The 20448-nt window shown below is 43.3% G+C and overlaps 1 protein-coding gene across 1 annotated transcript in view; it reads right to left on the bottom strand.

The window, feature by feature from the left end:
• The window catches only part of hdac4 (histone deacetylase 4), a 625953-nt gene that overhangs the window by 176145 nt on the left and 429360 nt on the right, over positions 1 to 20448 (bottom strand). Inside the window, exon 10 of the mRNA XM_070873855.1 lies at positions 2019 to 2288. Within this exon, the coding sequence (XP_070729956.1) occupies positions 2019 to 2288 (270 nt within the window). The remainder of the gene's footprint in view (positions 1 to 2018; positions 2289 to 20448) is intronic.

Raw genomic sequence — 20448 nt, 5'->3', positions numbered from 1 at the left:
CATCTCCGGAATCAATCTAGAAAACTTCTCTGAACTGCCTCCAAAGAAAGTATACCCTTTCGTAAATATGGAAACCAAAACTGCACGCAGTATTCCAGGTGAGGCCTCACCAATACCCTGTATAGCTGTGGGAAGACTTCCCTGCTTTTATACTCCATCCTTTTTGCAATAAAGGCCAAGATTCCATTGGCCTTCCTGATCACTTGCTGTACCTGCATACTATCCTGTTGTGTTTCATGCACAAGTACACCCAGGTCCAGCTGTATTGCAGCACTTTGCAATCTTTCTCCATTTAAATAATAACTTGCTCTTTGATTTTTTTCTGTCAATGCCAAATGTTGGAGTCCATTATTACAGAAGCAGTAGCAGGACATTTGGAAAAGCATAATTTGGTCAGGCAGAGTCAGCATGGATTTATGAAGGGGAAGTCATGTTTGACAAATTTGCTGGAATTCTTTGAGGATGTAACGAACAGGGTGGATAAAGGGGAACCAGTGGATGTGGTGTATTTGGACTTCCAGGAGGCATTTGACAAGGTGCCACATAAAAGGTTACTGCACAAGATAAAAGTTCATGGGGCTGGGAGTAATATATTATAGCATGGATAGAGGATTGGCTAACAGAAAACAGAGAATCAGGATAAATGGTTCATTCTCGGGTTGGCAATCAGTAACTAGTGGGGTGCCACAGGAATCAGTGCTCATCATCATAGGCAGTCCCTCGATATCGAGGAAGACTTGCTTCCACTCTAAAAATGAGTTCTTAGGTGACTGAACAGTCCAACATGAGAACCACAGTCCCTGTCACAGGTGGGACAGACAGTCATTGAGGGAAAGGGTGTGTGGGACTGGTTTGCCGCACGCCCTTTCTGCTGTCTGCGCTTGGCAATGCAACTTGAGGTGCTCAGCACCCTCCAGGATGCACTTCCTCCACTTAGGGCGGTCTTTGGCCAGGGATTCCCAGGTGTCGGTGGTGATGTTGCACTTTATCAGGGAGGGTTTGAGGGTGTCCTTGAAACGTTTCCTCTGCCCACCTTTGGCTCGTTTGCCGTGGTGTTGGAAAGTTTGAGGTCATGCACTTTGGCAGAAAAAAAATCAAAGAGCAAGTTATTATTTAAATGGAGAAAAATTGCAAAGTGCTGCAGTACATCAGGACCTGGGGGTAATTGTGCATGAAACACAAAAGGTTAGTATGCAGGTACAGCAAGTGATCAGGAAGGCCAATGAAATCTTGGCCTTTATTGCAAAAGGGATGGAGTATAAAAGCAGGGAAATCTTCCTACAGCTATACAGGGTATTGGTGAGGCCACACCTGGAATACTGTGTACAGTTTTGGTTTCCATATTTACAAAAGGATATACTTTCTTTGGAGGCAGTTCAGAGAAGGTTCACTAGGTTGATTCCAGAGATGAGGGTTGACTTATGAGGAAAGGTTGAGGAGGTTAGGCCTCTACTCATTGGAATTCAGATGAATGGGAGGTGATCTTGTCGAAACGTATAAGATTATGAGGGGACTTGACAAGGTGGATGCAGAGAGAATGTTTCTATTGATAGGGGAGACTAGAACTAGGTGGCATAATCTTGGAATAAGGGGCCGCCCATTTTAAACAGAGATAAGGAGGAATTTCTTCTCTCAGAGGGTTGTAAATCTGTGGAATTTGCTGTCTCAGAGATCTGTGGAAGCCGAGACATTGAATAAATTTAAGACAGAAATGGACAGTTTCTTAACCGATGAGGGATTAAGGGATTATGGGGAGCGGGCAGGGAAGTGGACCAGAGTCCCATGATCAGATCAGCCATGATCGTATTAAATGGCGGAGCAGGCTCGAGGGGCCGTATTGCCTACTCCTGCTGCTATTTCTTATGTTCTTGTGTTCTAATTCGCTCGGAGGGAAGACTGCCCAGAAAACTCGGTGGCAGTCGGTGAGTGCACCAAGTTTGGCTCCCTTATGCTCAGCTGAACATGTACAAAGTCGCTAATGCAGTACAAATATTTATGTACTCTAAAACATAAAATACCTGTCTGAAGAGTAGCTCCTGCTGTTGCTCTGCCTGCCTCTTTCGTTGCTCCAGCTCCTGTTGCTCTCTCTGATCTTCCTCTTCTTCATCACTTTCGATCGGTTCTTGCTTGACCTGTATCACCTTGTTCATAGCTGTAGACTCATTCTGATTGGTGCCTCTGTCTGAGTACAGTTCTTCTGGCATGGCCTGATGTTCTCGGAGCTCCTCTTCTGTTTCTTCAGGGTGACTTTCATGCTGCCTGGGCTGCTCGCTAGGCTTTGGGATCAGCTGTTAAATAACAGTCGGAGGGAAAGAATAGTTAAATAATTTAAGTGTCAAATTCAACTTATTGTAACTGCATACATCTGCCTCAGAGTAAGTCTTTAAAACCTTTAGGATTCAAAAATGCCATCATATTAGTGTTTCTATATTTCCACAATATTGAGAAATGATGTCCTATATAATCAACTGCAAATTGTTTTGCATTGATAGCTTCATAATTATTAAGCCTTTGGTTATAAAAGTAATTACACATTAACGAAGCACACTGTCCAGTCAATGCTAGCACAAAGTTAAACCCAAAACATACAAAGCTATTAATCTATACATCTCAAATTCAGCGCTTCAACTGACAGCTCATACATAATGTTTTAAACCACTTGAGCTTTGGTCTCGTGGCTTGGGACATCATCTGCATCAATAAATTAAATTACTGCCTTGGATTCACTCTTTTCCTATATATGAAGCAATATTTACAACGAGCGTAACAGTTTAACTAAAAGACTTCGGTAACCAATGAAGCTGACTCTACTGCTGTTATCTGAAAATATTTAGCAAAATGTTCAAAAAACATGACACCAGAGCAGGGAGGGATAAAGAGGAAAGGAAAGAGAGTGAAAAGTGGAAACGTATTGAATGGCTTGGGTCTGGAGCTGCAGCCAAAGTGCGCACATGAATGGACAGGGGGAAAGCTCAGGTTATACAGACCTGTTTAAATGTAGTAGTTAATGGGATATAATAGTAGGGAGACCAGGGTCAAAGTCAGAGGTCCCAGGGAAGGACAAAGCTGACATGAACAGGATGGGCCAGCACGGAGCATCGACAAACCGGTGACCGTAGCAGGTGAGGCGAATGAAGTCCAGAAGCTATTTGAAGTGTAGAAAGATCAAGGATATGCTGCAGGAAGGAGAATCAGTAGCGGTGCAGAAAAATGATGGCGATGTTAACACCAGTTTGTGGATCGCAGTAGATCATCTCCCATTCCTCTAAACTCTAGAGAATGCAGGCCGAGTCTATTCAATCTCTCCTCAATCCCCCCCCCCCATCCCTGGTCAAGTGCACCTTTGTTGCACTCCCTCTATGGCAAGTATATCCTTCCTTAGGTAAGGACACCAAAACTGTACACACCAGGGTCCACTATAATTGCAGGAAGACATCTTTAACTCTTGTACTCAAATCTTCTTGCAATAAGGGCCAACATATCATTTGCTTTCTTAATTGCTTGCTGTACCTGCATGCTAACTTCCAGTGATTCGTGTACAATAATACCTAGATCCCGCTGAACATTTCCCACCATTTAAAAAATATTCTACTTTTTTTATTTTCCCAATCAAATTGGATAACTTCACATTTCTCCACATTATATTCCATTTGCCTTGCTCTTGCCCACTCACTTAGCCTGTCTATATCCCCTTAATGCCTCTTTGCATCCTCCTCACAACTTACATTCCCACCTAGCTTTGTATCATCAGCAAATTTGGATATATAGGTATCATATATGGTTCTCTCAACCCAAAAATGACCCAATTATTCCTATTCTCTTTCTGTCCATTAACCAATCCTCAATCCATGCTAATATATTACCCCCAATCCCATGAACCCTCATTTTGTATGATAACCTCTTGTGTGGCACCTTATCGAATGGCTTTGGATATTGGATTATGTAAATTGAGCACGTTCTCACTGGAAAAGTTAAGGTTGAAAAATGAAATGATTGCCATTTTTAGGATTTGAAAGGGACTCAATAATGTGAACCACGATAAGCTGTTTCACCTTGTCCAGAAAAGTCGAACCTGAGGACACAGCCTGCACTTGTAGGGTAAATTCAAATCTAATCTGTGGAAATATGACATGGAACTTTGGACCTATAGTTCCCAAAGCATTCACCACTGGGGGTTTTCCTTGCCTCATGTCTGGGTCTGTTGTAGACTAATTGATAGAGATTGATTGCCGTGATTAGTTAACAAATCCACCATCGTTGTATCATGTGACTACCAAGATGGCAGAAGACAAACTAGATGGACCTTGGACCTTGGACCTTTTGCACCTGTGGGTTAGCTTGGCTTAGGACTCTCACTAACATCTTCAGTTGTGTTTGTGTTTGGATCACACTGCTTGCTTCACACCGGAAACCGTTGCCAGTTGTACTACTCCAACCCCACATCTGTACATTTGCATTTGCGCAGAGCATCCAAGAGACTAGCTACATACTTTCTCCAATCTACTATTATTGATATCGTCAATATTAGTGAATTATGAAGTCCTATCACAGTTTATATTTAAGGCCGAAGAATTTTTGATGAGAGAAACTACGGTACTTCACTAGGTTTCCCCCCGCTCCCCCCACCCCCGAGTTTCTCAAATGTTAGTGATTAGCATATGCAAAATAAGATTAGTCATCAGAGTTTGTTATATATTCCTAATATTAATAAAATGTTAAAATGGGCTTTGTATTATTTTAGATAACATCTGTATTCCAGATAACCCAATGTGGACATATACATTATGCTGAACTTGCAAAATCAAGGATCCATTATCCATGTTTTGAGTCTCAGTTAAGAAAAAGCTCAATTTCATTAGCATATGTACACCAGTGTAGATTTGTATAATTACTGGGAACGGTAACATAGTGGTTATGTAGCTGGACTAGTAATCCAGGGGCCTGAACTAATAATCCAGAAACGCGAGTTCAAATCCCACCACGGCAGTGAAAGATCAAAATTCACGGGAACCCCCCCCCCCAGTGTTTGGGTTCATTGGAAAGGAAATTTAATTTGGGACTATCTACCGGAAGGTTTGAAATCCTAAAGTGCTTATGGAAGAAACTACGAACTTTAATTGAATTTTGGACTTTTACAAGACAAATTCAAGTCTGTGGGTGGGCCGAAGGAACTAAAGGAGCCAACTTGATTATTGGAACTGTCTGGGTGTTGGGATTAAAGTAAATTGTTTGGAGAAATGGATATTCGAAAATCCTTCTCTACAAGAGACATTAACATTACAACAATAACTCAGGTGGCCAGCCATCAAACTGAACCGAGAAAAGCTATCTTCAGCATGAATAAGAACAAAGGGCCCACTACAGCCTGTATGCAAAAACCAAGCACAAAAGGACATTGTGATTACCAAGCTAATATTTCTATCAGGAAACAGATTTAGAAGAGCAACCCACCCAAGACATATTAACTTTTAACGAGCCCGCCAAAATATTACAAAGAAATGTCAAGCCCGCCAAATTTAAACAAAGAATTCTGGACTGATTTGGCGTGAAGATTAGGACAACTTAAACTGTATAACTGGCCCCCCGTTTTAACAAAGGGTGTGCCATACTGCGACTATGCCATCAAGAAGGGGGAGGGGACTGTGACAGTTGAAAACCAACTTCTCCAGTCTCGAAGTCCTGAAGTCCAAAAGGAAGGAAGAACATCACCATCGCAGCAGCAACCGACCACAGCCAATGTGGTACCACCAAAACCAACGCGATCGACCAAGCTCAAAACAAAATTCCAACAGAAAGAAACCGAAGAATCGAAAGTTTCCACTCTACAAGCTGTTCCTGAACTACCAACAGGTAAAACATTACCTAAAAACTGTAAAAACCTACTTCTAACGCAGGAAAACGGGTACTTACCCCACAAATCCAAAATGCGCCTTACCGCATCAGCGTACTCAACACAACTGAAGATTGCGCAGTAAGAAGTCTCCTCCGACTTTCGGGGTAGGGAAAGCAGAACCTACAGAATTCAACGAACCCCGAAATTGCAAACTACCGCTAACTGACCAGAAAGGATTGGTAAGCATAGTCCTTGCCTGCCCTGGAGTCTAACCGAGCTAGGATTAGGTATTGGGAGGTGGGAGGTGTAATTTTTTCTGTAACCCCCTTTGAATGTGTACTGTATTGTTCTTTATTACAGTGATAATAAGTTTGACAGTGTACTTTCTTGTCTGTAATAAAATCCAAGTTCTTTTGCATTAAACCAGTTGTCCTTTGCACTTTATCACACCCCCCAAATAAATCCAGAGTCTAGAACCCAAGGGAGTGGGAGCAATTCGAACCGCTCAAGTAGGTCAGAGGTGAACCTGACTCCCGGGACCACCCCTTACAGCAGCTGGGGAATTTAAATTCAGTTAATTAAGTAATCTGGAATAAAAAGCTAGTAGCATGAATCTGTTGGATTGTCGTAAAAACCCACCTGGTTCAATAATGTCCTTCGGGGAAGGAAATCCGCCGTTCTTATCTGTTCTGGCCTATATGTGAGTCCAGACCCACAGCAATGAGATTGATTCTTAACTGCCCTCTGAAATGGCCTAGCAAGCCATTCACTTGTAACAAACCGCTACGAAAAAGAATAAAACCGGAGGGACCAGCCAGCATCAACCTCGGCACCAACTATGGACACAACAACGGCACACCCAGCCCAGTCTACCTGCAAAGTCCTCCTCACTAATATCTGGAGACTTGTGCCAAAGTTGGGAGAATTGTCCCACAGACTAGTCAAACAGCAGTCTGACCGTCATTCTCACAGAATCATACCTTTCAGGCAATATCCCAGACTCCTCTATCACCATCCCTGGGTATATCCTGGCCGAAGGCAGGACAGACCCACCAGAGGTGGCAGCACAGTAGTATACGGGAGGAAGGGAGGGGCCCTGGAAGTCCTCAACAGTGACCCCGAACCCCATGAAGTCTCATGGCTTCAGATCAAGCATGGGCAAGGAAGCCTCCTGTTGATTACCCCATAGCTGATGAAAATATATCCCAATGAGAAAGTAAGAGAAGGGATAACCATCCGTGGTTAATTAAGGGATGGTATCAAGTTGAAAACAAGGGCATACAATGTGGTCGAGATAGTGGGAGGCCAGAGGATTGGGAAACTTTTAAAAGCCAGAAAAGAACGACTAAAAAAAATGATAAAGAGAGGGAAGATAGATGATGAAAGTAAACTAGTACGAAATATAAAAACAGATAGTAAGAGTTCCTACAGGTACATAAAAAGGAAAGGCGTGGCTAAAGTAAATGTTGGTCCCCTGGAGAATGAGACTAGGGAATTAATAATGGGGAACAGGGAAATGGCAGAGACGTTGAACAAATATTTTGTATCAGTCTTCACGGTAGAAGACACTAAAAACATCCCAATAGTGGATAATCAAGGGGCTATAACAAGGGAGGAACCTACTACAATCACGATCACTAAAGTAGTAGTACTCGGCAAAATAAAGGCAGACAAGTCCCATGGACCTGATGGCTTACATCATGGGGTCATAAAAGTGGCTGCAGAGATAGTGGATGCATTGGTTGTCATCTACCAAAATTTCCTGGAATCTGGGGAGGTCCCCAGCAGACTGGAAAACCGCAAAACTAACACCCCTTTTTAAAAAAGGAGGCAGACAGAAAGCATGAAACTATAGACCAGTTGGCCGAACATCTGTCCTTGGGAAAATGCTGGAGTCTATTATTAAAGAAGCAGTAGCAAGACATTTGGAAAAGCATAATTCAATCAAGCAGAGTCAGCATGGTTTTATGAAAGGGAAACCATTTGACAAATTTGCTGGAGTTCTTTGAGGATGTAATGAGCAGGGTGGATAAGGGGGAACCAGTTCATGTGGCATATTTGGATTTCCAGAAGGCATTCGATAAGGTGCCACATAAAAAGTTGCTGCACAAGATAAAAGTTCACAGGGTTGGAGGTAATATATTAGCATGGAAAGAGAATTGGCTAACTAGATAGTGGGAAAGTAAATTGTGAGGACACAAAAAATCTGCAAAGGGATATAGACAGGCTAAGTGAGTGGGCAAACATTTGGCAGATGGAGTATAATGTGGGAAAATGTGAGGTTATCCACTTTGGCAGAAATAATAGAAAAGAAAATTAGAATTTAAATGGAAAAAAATTGGAAAGTGCTGTAGTACAGAGGAACCTGGGGGTCCTTGAGCATGAAACACAAAAAGATAGTATGCAGGTTCAGCAAGTAATCAGGAAGGCAAATGGAATGGGGATAGAGTATAAAAGCAGAGAAGTCCTGCTACAACTGTACAGGGTATTAGAGAGGCCGCATCTAGAGTACTGCGTACAGTTTTGGTCTCCGTATTTAAAGAAGGATATACTTGCATTGGAGGCTGTTCAGAGAACGTTCATTAGGTTGAATCCGGAGATGAGGGGGTTGACTTATGAAGATCGGTTGAGCCTATACTCATTGGAGTTCAGAAGAATGAGAGGTGATCCTATAGAAACATATAAGATGAGGGGGCTCGATAAGGTGGGTGCAGAGAGGATATTTTCACTCATAAGGGAAACTAATACTAGGGGACATAGTCTCAGAATAAGTGGTCGGCCATTTAAAACTGAGATGAGGAAGAATTTCTTGTCAGAGGATTGTAAATCTGTGGAATTCGCTGCCTCAGAGAGCTGTGGAAGCCAGGATATTGAATATATTTAAGGTGGAGATAGACAGAGCGATAAGGGAATAAAGGGTTATGGGGAGCAGGCAGGTAAGTGGAGCTGAGTCCATGATCAGATCAGCCATGATCTTATTAAATGGTGGAGCAGGCTAAAGGGGCCTAATGGCCTACCCCTATTTCTTATGTTCTTATGAATCAGTACACCTCCATGTTGAAGAAGCACGGAGGGTAGCAAGCTCACAAAATGTACTTTGGGTGGGGGACCTCACTGTCCAACACCGAAAGTGGCTCATTAGCACCACAACTGACTGAGCTGGCCAAGTCTTGAAGGACATAGCTGCCAGACTGGGCCTGTGGCAGGTGGAGAACCAAAACTAGGGAAAAACCTACATGACCTCGTCTTCGCCAATCTACCTGTCGTAGATGCATCTGCCCATGACAGCATTGGTAGCAGTAACCACCGCACAGTCCTTGTGGAGTCGAAGTCCTGTCTTGACACTGAGGACACCTTCCATTGTGTTGTGTTTCACTACCACCGTGCTAAAGGGGATAGATTCAGAACAGATCTAGTAGCTCAAAACTGGCCATCCATGAGGCGCTGTGGGCCACCAGCAGCAGCAGAATTTTATTTCACCAGAATCTGTAACCTCATGGCCTGGCATATCCCTCACTCTACCATTACCATCAAGCCAGGGAACCAACCCTGGTTCAATGAGTGCAGGGGAGCATACCAGGAGCAGCACCAGGGGCATAGCTAAATATGAGGTGCCAACCTGCAGAAGCTGTAACACAGGACTACATGCATGCTAAACAGCAGAAGCAGCATGCTGCAGACAGAGCAACGCGACCCCACAATCAACGGATCAGAACAAAGCTCTGTAGGCCTGCCACATCCAGTCGTGAAAGATGGTGGACCATTAAACAACTAATGGGACGAGGAGAATCCATGAATATTCCCACCCTCAATGATGGTGGAGCCCAGCACGTAAGTGCAAAAGACAAAGTTGAAGCATTTGCAACCATCTTCAGCCAGAAGTGTCGAGTAGATGATTCATAGCGGCCTCTTCCTGAGGTCACCACCATTACAGAAGCCAGTCTTCAGTCAATTTGATTCACTCCACATGATATCAAGAAACAGCTGAGCGCACTGGATACAACAAAGGCTATGGGCCTCCACAATATCCCGGCTGTCGTGCTGAAGACTTGTGCTCCAGAACTAGCTGCGCCTCCAGCCAAGCTGTTCCAATACAGCTACAACACTGGCATCTATCCGACAATGTGGAAAACTGCCCAGGTATGTCCTGTCCACAAAAAGCAGGACAAATTTAATCTGGCCAATTACCGCCCCATCAGTCTACTCTCAATCATCAGCAAAGTGGATGGAAGGTGTCTTCTACACTGCTATCAAGTGGCACTTACTCACCAATAACCTGGTCACCGATGCCCAGTTTGGGTTCCACCAGGACTACTCAGCTCCAGACCTCATTACAGCCTTGGTCCAAACATGGACAAAAGAGCTGAATTCCAGAAGTGAGGCCAGATTGATTGCCATTGACATCAATGCAGCATTTGACCAAATGTGGCATCAAGGAGCCCTAGTAAAACTGAAGTCATGGGAATTGGGGGGGTGGGGGGAAAGAGAACACTCTCTATGGGTTAAGTCATACCTAGCACAAAGGAAGATGGTTGTGTTGGTTGGAGGTCAATCATCACAGCCCCAGGACATCGCTGCAGGAGTTCCTCAGGGCAGTGTCCTAGGCCCAACCATCTTCAGCTGCTTCATCAATGACCTTACCCCCCTCGCACTCCCCACCACCCCCATCAGAAGTAGGGATGCTTGCTGATGACTGCACGGTGTTCAGTACCATTCGCAACTCCTCAGATGATGAAGCAGTCCATGTCCACATGTAGCAAGACCTGGATGACATTCAGGCTTGGGCTAATAAGTGGCAAGTAACAGTCACACCACACAAGTGCCAGGCAATGACTATCTCCAACAACTGAGAGTCTAACCACTGTCCCTTGACATTCAACAGCATTACCATCGCTAAATCTCCCAAAATCAACATCCTGGGGGTCACCATTTACTCTCCACTTGCCTGGATGAGTATAGCTCCAACAACACTCAAGATGCTCGACACCATCCAGGACAAAGCAGCCCGCTTGATTGGCACCCCATCACCAGCTTGAACATTCACTCCCTCTACCATCAGTGCTTCGTGGCTGCAGTGTACACCATCTACAAGATGTACTGCAGCAACTCACCAAGGCTTCTTTGGCAGCATCTGCCAAACCCGGGACCTCTACCACCTAGAAGGACAAGGGCAGCAGGCCCTCCATGTTACATACCATTCTGACTTGGAAGCATAACGCTGTTCCTTCATCATCTCTGGGCCCAAATCCTGGAACTCCCTCCACATCAGCACTGTGGGAGTACCTTCACCACATGGACTGCAGCGGTTCAAGAAGGTGGCTCACCACCACCTTCTCAAGGGCAATTATGGATGGGTAATAAATTGCTGGCCTTGCCAGTGACGCTGACAGCCCATGAACAAACAACAAAAATTGAGGTTTCCAGTGTTAACGCGATTACATTCCGGAAATTGTTAGGTTTTGAGAATTTGCTGTCACTATTAAAGACACTGCTTGCAAGGAAGATAAAACAGGTATTACTTTTTAAATTTCTTTTCAAATGATCCCATAAATGATGTTGGACTGTTCTTGATGGTGAGAAGAAAATGCAATTTCCACCCTATTAAAAGGTGGTACAAGGTGGTAAAGGTGTACCCTCAAGAGTTCAGGCAAAATAGCATTATCAGTACAGAACAGATATTCTTGAGCACGAACAGATATTCCGATCAATGAAGCTGAACAGCCTGTTCAATTTTTTGAAACATACTTTTTCTGACTACACTGTTTCACAGCTGCTTGTTCATTAAGACCATCAATGAGATCTCAAAAAGCCAGTCAAGTTAACACCAAAATTGTTGGCAGATCCAAGCAAGTGACTCATTCCAAGTTGACCAGAACTCAAGTATTTGGTTCACTATGGTACTGTAATAAACATGGTTATACTAACAGCAGAGGAGAGGGCGTGAGCTCGGGGCCCAGGAGCAGCAGTGTCAGAGTAGAGGAGCGGCGGGGCCGCAGCCCAGGAGTGGCGTAGCGTACATCAACACCGGGGTCGGGGCCCAGGGATGGCGCAGCAGAGCTTGGTCTCCAGTCGTCTTGGTTAACACTTGCCATGGGACCAAGGCCTTGCTCTGTCACGCACGTGTGGCGGCTGGTGTGCAACGGCCACTCCACGTTAAAAGAATTAACGCACAGGCATCTTCCACCCTTCAAGATGTAGCTCATTGAAACACCTGTGAACTCATCATTTTTTGATGTAGAAGCAAGTCATCCTCAACACAAAGTACTGCCTAATACTATACTAATAAGCACTAATATTACAGTAATACAACCAGAGATGTTTGGAGCACTTTTATTACCATAATCTTAACTCTAAACTACTGGAATAACTAAACATAAGGTGAAGTAAAACACTGAATTCTGCAAAATCTGTTTGTCTTATTTCCTTCTATTCTCTCTCCTGTTTTACACATCTGTTTTTTTTTTCTTGTCTGATCTAACCCTTGAACAACTTTAAAACCTGCTTCCTTCTTCCCCTGGCTATAACTGTTCATTTTGAAAGAAAAATAAATCAAGATTTTCATTATTGGCTTCTTGTTCCCACAATGAAAAATATTGGCCCAGAAATTCCTATGGGGGTCTTCCCGCAGGCAATTGCCTCCTTGCTTGAGATTTTTAACGAATCTACCTAGTGGTCTAGGAGGTGCCCTGATTTCATATGGGGAGGCCTTCTCCTCCCGCGCAGCGAAGCGCGCTCCCGTGCAGAGGGTTCCCGACGCAGATAATGCAGTCATGTGTGACTGCTCAGCCAATCAAGCAAGTATTTCGCAGGTTCCCATTAATAGCACTGAGATTCGCGTATCTACGAGTTCTCAGTGCTATTAATGGGAACAAAAGCAATCACACAAAATAATAAAAAAATAGACCACACATATTTAAAATTAATTGAAATTAAAGTTATGTCTTATAAAAATAAACTATTTTCCCAATTTTTAATAAAGTTTTTTAAATTATGGTTAAAAATAAACTTACGGTAGTGGGGAGGGGTTTTTAAGAATAAAATGTGTTTTTATAACTATTATAAAATGTTTGTCATCTATTTTTAAACACTTGCGCCTGTAAAAGTAGGCTATACGCCTGCTTTTTCAGGCGCAAGATTGTTGAGGACATTTGCTGGGCAATATATCCGTAAATATCGGAAATCTTGCTCTGCAAATGTCCTTGCTCCCGATCTGCAGATGATCTGTCAAGCCAAAAACTTGACAGATCGAAAAAGCCGGTTTTCAGCGCATGCGCATTGCGCGCTGAAAACCGGCTTTTCCGATGCCTTCCTGGGTCCATAGAAACTTCGTACGAGCCCGGGACATCGGAATACCAGCACCATTATGTTTACTTTGCAGATACAAAGTGCAAAAACACAGCATATACAGAGAATATTCTACTTTAAGAATAAATCTGTCGGTCACTTTGGAGTCTGATAGCACCCACATAACTAAAGTCATACACACTGCTGCAAGGGTTAAAAATAAATTGCTCATCCTAGCGCCATCCATTAATTAGATATTCAAGTTTTCCGGCTTTTATAGTGACAGTAATGACCACTGCTCTTTGTCCTTGGGCTCCGACTGTGATTGGCAGGAATCCAGCAGAGAAGAGCACAGGTCAGGACTGCACATTCCTGAAAATCTCCTCCACTCCACATTGAAATATCTTCACAATGGGTAGCTCTAGGCAGACCAAATATCACTTTTAAAGAGGAAGGCTTTCTTAACTGTCACCCATTCAACAGAGGAAACGGAAATGAAAACTAGGGATAACAGCAGCTTTAAACTGGAAAACTTTGGGAGCCACAATTGTAACTATTTTGCAAGGACTTGTAGAACATTATTAAAAGCGGGTCTTAATTTTGTTCTCTTCAAGAAAAACAAATGCGTGTCAGTACAGTACCTATTATTTGATATCCTAATAAATATTTAGTAAAAGGAAATTCAACTTCTTGGTCATAGCAATGCACATTGCCCGAACAAAATACATTTTCATTATACGATTGGCTGCTTAATGGCAATTCTTCTCAGACCAAGATCTGCATCTTATCTGAGCACTCATGACAACCTCATTTCTGCTAATAATACATTGTGTATTGTTCAGTCTTACTATTGGAATAAAGACATGAGCATTCAAACCTTGTCTTCTCAAAAGGGCTGGCCATGTCTGTGAGCAATCAGGTTCAGGAAATTAAACTATTATTTATGGGAAGAGAGATACTACACAAGTCATGGGGACATAATGCATCTCCTTACACCCCCACAATCTGCAGTTAATGCTGAACCAAAAGTCAGAGAGCCACAAGAGAGTTCAATGTGCCATTTCCTACAAAATTCCTTTTCAACATTTATCTTGGCAAACATGAAATTGTAGTTTGAGCAAAGATGTGCTTACTAGCACCCCAAACACATCTGATCCTTACAATCAAGAGGTAAAGCAGTCCTCTCTCCCCTTGTCTTTAATTTTAAATGCCAGTCTCATGATCCTAACCAGAGGATAGTATCAAAAAGTATCACTCAGTGGGGAATTGTGCAAAGGCCTGAAGCAGTTCCAACCTCTGGACCAAGTAAAACACTATGCACTGTTATCAGTCCTACAAATCAGTGGAGCCTCCTGCAGTGCATCACAAGTAATGTAAAATTTATATGCAGTAGACACAGATTTAAATTGAGAAACAAATCAATCAGATTTCTTCAAAAGGTCATGGCTAGAGTCATACTCAGATTGATATTCTGAAATACAAATAGAATTTGGTCTGTTTTAGTTTCAAAAGAAAGTTCTTCAGCAATGTTAAATATAACTTTTTGATTCTGGTACATAAATAAATCATTCCAAATTTACTTCACCTTTCATCACTAACTAATAGAAGTGGAATATGAAGAGTGAATGGATTGACCCAAAAACACGAAAGGAACTTCACAAAGAAAGAAAGACACTTAAGATCAAATGCAGTCTTCAAATGAAACAGGGTTAGAAGACAACTCGATCAAGTGTGCCAATGTAATCCAATCTCCATTTCAAACTCGTATATTCTGGTCCTTATTTACCAATAGTATTAACATCTGAATAGCAAAACATCCAGCAATTTGGGCAGCAGAGGTGGAGTTTTTCTGCTGTAGCCAAGTACCTGGGAGAGACGAAACAGGTGTTGTAGCATCACCACTGGAAGGAGAGCATAATTACAGCTGACAAGTTTACATAGGCAGCTTCCATCATAAATGTGGATTATGAATTTTAAAATGGATTTACTAGTGTAAGCAAAATCTGTAAATTTACAAATGATACCAAAATACCACACAACAAGAGTCAAAAGAATTGTGATAAACTGCATCTAGTCCAATTATCTAGATTAAGTGTTATATAATTTGCATGAGAAGATGGTACCAAAATAGGGAGTGCGTCATACAGCAGGCTGATAAAAAAAACATGTAGGGGGCAACTGTGGTTAAACCTGTAAAACCATCTTTTCTATTAAAAAAAAGTATAAAAACGCAAATGAGCTATTGGTTTGCACCAGCATCGCTACAGCTTCTAACATCGAGAAATACCCCATGGTGCTTCACAGAAGAAGGAAGGAAAGAATGCTAGATTTTAGTAGGAGATCTAGGAATGATGACCAAAAGATTGCTTATCGACGTGGAGTTTTAAGGCGGCTTTTAAAAGGAGTCATGTGTACAGGTTCCACATGTACGGCGACGACCTCCAGTTCTACCTCACCACCTCCGCCTCGGATTTGTAACGCTGCCTGTCCAACATCCAGTATTGGATGAACAGAAATGTCCTCCAATTAAATATTGGGAAGACAAAAGCTATTGACTTTGGTCCCTGCCACAAGCTCTGTTTCCTAGCCACCAACTCCATCCCTCTTCCTTGGCCATCATCTGAGGTTAAACCAGACTGTTCCTACATTACAACAGTGATTAATACTTCAAAAAGTACTTCATTGGCTTTGGGACGTCTGGTGGTCGTGGAAGTCGCGAAATAAATGTAAGAGTTTCCTTCTTTTTGGCATCCTATTTGACCTAGCGATGAGCTTCTGCCCACATATTGCTCCTTCACCAAAGCCGCCTACTTCCACCTCAGTTATATCGCCAGTCTCCTCCCCTGCCTCAGCTCACCGACTGCTGAAACCTCCATGCATTTGTTACCATTAGACTCGACTATTCCAATGCCGGCCTCCCATCTTACACCCTCCGTAAACTTGCGTTCATCCAAAACTATGCTGGCCATATCCTAACTTGCACCAATTCTCGTTCACCCATCAACCCCTGAGCTTGCTGACCTACACTGGCTCTCAGTATGGCAACGCCTCAATTTTTAAATTCTCATCCTTGTGTTCAAATTTCTCCATGGCCTTGCCCCTCCCTATCTCTGTAAAGGTGGCAAAGCCTGTAGCCACCAATAGAGAAATAGGAAGGGGAAAAGCCTCTGACCCTACAACCATATGAAATCTCTGTGCTCCTCCAATTCTAGCCTCTTGCATTTCCCCAATTTCCATTGCTCCACCATTGATGGCCGTGCCTTCAGCTGCCTAGGCTCTGGAATTCCTTCCCTAAACCTCTCCGTCTCTCTAACACTTTCTCCTCCTTTAAGATGCTCCTTAAAACCTAACTCTTTGACCAAGCTTTTGGTCATTTGTCCTAATATCTCATATGGCTCAATGTCAACATTTTTTTGAATAATGTTTCTGTGAAACGTCTTGGGACACTTTACTATGGTAAAAGCGCTATATAAATGCAAGTAACTGTTGTTGAGGAGAGAGAAATAAGTTGGATGGAAGTTTCAGAGTACTGCTGAAGGCTTTGCCAACAATGGTAGATAGGAGGTGATACAGGAACAGAGAGTTACAGGATCACAGGATCTAGAAGGGAACACCAGATCTAGCCGTCGGCAGCTGTCGACCAGTTCAACTACTCCCTCATCTCCACCTTTGATGCCATTGTCCCCAGTAAAATCCTTACTCTCTCCCACCCTGGTCATTCCCTCTGCTACAGACCCCATTTTCGATCCCTTAAGTCCAAGGGACGCAGTATCTAATGCACAACTGGTTTAACCATCCATCACCAAATTTGGCTGGACACCAAGCATTATCGGGCCTTGCTTTCCTCTGCCAAAACCATTCATTACTCCAGGATCAGCGTGGAAAGCAAAGATAATTTCCCCCCTTTCTTTTCTCCACTACCAATTGTCTCCTTACACCCTCCCCCCTCTCCCGCCCCCAGCCACCTCACCTCCAACGAGCTCATTAACTTTTTTGTCACTAAGATTCTGACTATCCATTCAGCTGCTTCTGCGTCACCCCATCCTTTCTGCCAAGCGTCCCCCAAGGTTGCCCCCCTCCCTAACCCTGAACCCATATTGAGACGTCTGGTGGTCATGAAAGGCGCAAGTCTTTCTTTTCTTTCTGTCTCATAACTTCTCTAGTTTCTCTCCCCTTATGCCCTCTCTGAGCTCATCTTGACCATGAGTTACACCTCTTGCACTCCAACTGTGGCTTGTGCATCTCTGATTGCCTACATCTACCATTGGTGGCCATGTCTTCTAGGACCTCAGTTGTAGAATTTCCTCCCCTAACCTATATAATTGTAATTCATTATTTTATTAAAAACCAGAATTATCCTGAAACCTCCATGTTCTGAGATCAGTGTAACAAGCCGTTTATTAACTTGTAAATAAGACGATCATAATGCACTCATGAGTGATCAGATCTTTCTCACCAGTATGTACCTGTTATTTCATGGTTACTCACTGGGTATCCCCTTTATTTGTTGTTGTGTGCACTGAGCAGAAACTTTCTAAGCTCACTGATCTCGCTGGATCATGCAGTTCAGATTCAAAATATGGATGCATTTAGCAACAGAAGTGCTCTGCCAAAGAGAAAAAGCTAAAGTGCTGAATCTGCACAGCAGTGCAAAATATGGTTTTAGAGTGCCAAAACTACTATGTAAATATAGGATTAAAAATGGCTAGCAGTGAATCAATTCAACAATTCTGAGCATGTTGAAGTGTAAGAAGGAAGCTCAACCAGTTAATGAATGACCAAATTCCTGAGGTTGAATCACTGACAAACTCACTGCCAGATACTCTTGTGCATTTGTGTGAAGCAAAAGAAGATTTTTTTAAAACCTTAAGTACATCATCAAAATCATAGGCAGTCGCTCAAAATCAAGGAAGACTTGCTTCCACTCTAAAAGTCAGTCCTTAGGTGGCTGAACAATCCAATATGAAAACTACAGTCCCTGTCACAGGTGGGACAGATAGTCGTTGAGGGTAAGGGAGGGTGGGGCAGGTTTGCCGCACGCTCTTTCTGCTGCCTGCGCTTGATTTCTGCATGTTCTCGGCGATGAGACTCGAGGTGCTCAGCGCCCTCTCGGATGCACTTCCTCCACTTAGGGCGGTCTTTGGCCAGGGACTCTAGGGTATCAGTGGGGATGTTGCACTTTTTCAGGGAGGCTTTGAGAGTGGCCTTGTAACGTTTACTCTGCCCACCTTTAGCTTGTTTGCCGTGAAGGAGTTCCGAGTAGAGCGCTTGCTTTGGGAGTCTCGTGTCGGGCATGTGGACGACGTGGCCCGCCCAACCAAGCTGGTAGAGTGTGGTCAGTGTTTCGATGCTGGGTATGTTGGCCTGATCAAGAACACTGACGTTGGTGCGTCTATCCTCCCAGTGGATTTGCAGAATCTTGCGGAGGCAGCACTGGTGGTAAGTACAGCACAGAATCTGACAGCAGTAGATGGGGAATGAAGATGCTCCTGACATGAGAACTGAAAGCGCAGAGAATCATGCTGCTTGCAGTACAGTAAGATCACCCACTCCCCTCTCTTTTCCCACTCCAAAAATTGCAGGAAAATATACTACAGAATATCCAATTATTATCTATCTTTTTAAGGATTCTAAACAGCATGTCAGTTAATGCATACATTACATTTCAAATGTCAAAGAAAGCAAAATTTAAAATCAATAGTCCAAATTTAAGGTACATTAGGCTACATCTTTCTACTGACAAAAACGACAGTGTAATACAATACTTTAAGCCCCAACAATAAATACCAATTATAAACTGTGTCACTGCAGATGCATGCAAGGGCTACAGGGTTGTCTTGACAACCATAGTAATAGACCACATGAATACTCTCATTTGATATGGTCAACAGTAGGCATACGCAGAATCTAGTGGCAGATCTCCAGAAGTACAGCATTGACGTCAGAAGGTTGTGCAATCGGCTCATCTTGGCTCTAATCTATAAACAATGAACAAGCATTGGATAGGCATGCAATGAAGCTAATATAGTGTTTGTAAAACATGGCCCTAAAATTAAATATGTATTATGATCTCTGGAGGAAGAAATTCAAAGCAAGACAGTAATGGTTTTCTTCTATAAATCTGCTTTCCTGGCCCTTCTCCCCCAACTAGAGTTAGGACCACATAAACCAAATGCATTCAGTAAACATCTGAAAACATGTCTGTAGTGTTGATAAGCAGTTTGGGTTCAACATTAAAAACGTTCAAATAAACGATGCACAAAAACAACAAATTCTTAGAAGGTAAATGAGCAAACTATATATTTAATTATACAGAGCCAAATGTGTTGCAAAAAAGCGGCAGAGATACAATGGGCCAAATGGCCTCCAGCTGCCCTATAAACATTTATGATTTAAATTTTTATTAAGTTATAAGTATTGGACTGGTGATTTAGTCTGTATATATACTATCGCCCCAACCCTCTTCTCAATCTTCCTCGCTGCCATGCTCCACCTCACAGTGTACAAGCTCCCCGCTGGAGTGGAAGTAAACTACAGAACCAGTGGGAATCTGCTCAACCTTCGCCGTCTCCAGGCCAGATCCAAGACCATCGCAACCTCTGTTGTCGAGCTACAGTACACGGATGCCTGCATCTGTGCACACACAGAGGCTGAATGCCAGGACATAGTCATGTATTTACTTAGGCTTACGAAAGCATGGGCTTTACGCTAAACATCAGGAAAACAAAGGTCCTCCGCCAACCTGTCCTCGCCGCACAGCACTGCCCCCCCAGTCATCAAGATCCACAGCGGGGCCCTGGACAACGTGGACCACTTCCCTTATCTCAGGAGCCTCCTATCAACAAGAACAGGCATCGACCACGAGATCCAACACCACCTCCAGTGCGCCAGTGCAGCCTTTGGCCGCCTGAGGAAAAGAGTGTTTGAAGACTAGGCCCTCAAAACGGTCACCAAGCTCACGGTCTACAGGGCCGTAGTAATACCCGCCCTCCTGTATGGCTCAGAGATGTGGACCATGTACAGTAGATACCTCAAGTTGCTGGAGAAATACCACCAACGATATCTCTGCAAGATCCTACAAATCCCCTGGGAGGACAGACACACCAATGTTAGTGTCCTCATCTAGGCCAACATCCCCAGCAATGAAGCACTGATCACACTTGATCAGCTCTGCTGGGCAGGCCACATAGTTCCCATGCCAGACACGAGACTCCCAAAGCAAGCGCTCTATTCAGTTCTCGTCCAACAAGACAAAGGTGGGCAGCAGAAACATTACAAGGACACCCTGAGAGCCTCCCTGATAAAGTGCGATATCCCCATTGACACCTGGG

This window comes from Pristiophorus japonicus, chromosome 3 (assembly GCF_044704955.1).
Source record: "Pristiophorus japonicus isolate sPriJap1 chromosome 3, sPriJap1.hap1, whole genome shotgun sequence".
NCBI classification, from domain to species: domain Eukaryota; kingdom Metazoa; phylum Chordata; class Chondrichthyes; family Pristiophoridae; genus Pristiophorus; species Pristiophorus japonicus.
The sequence above is the reverse complement of the archived record's forward strand: the minus strand, read 5'-3'. Positions and strand labels throughout refer to the sequence as shown.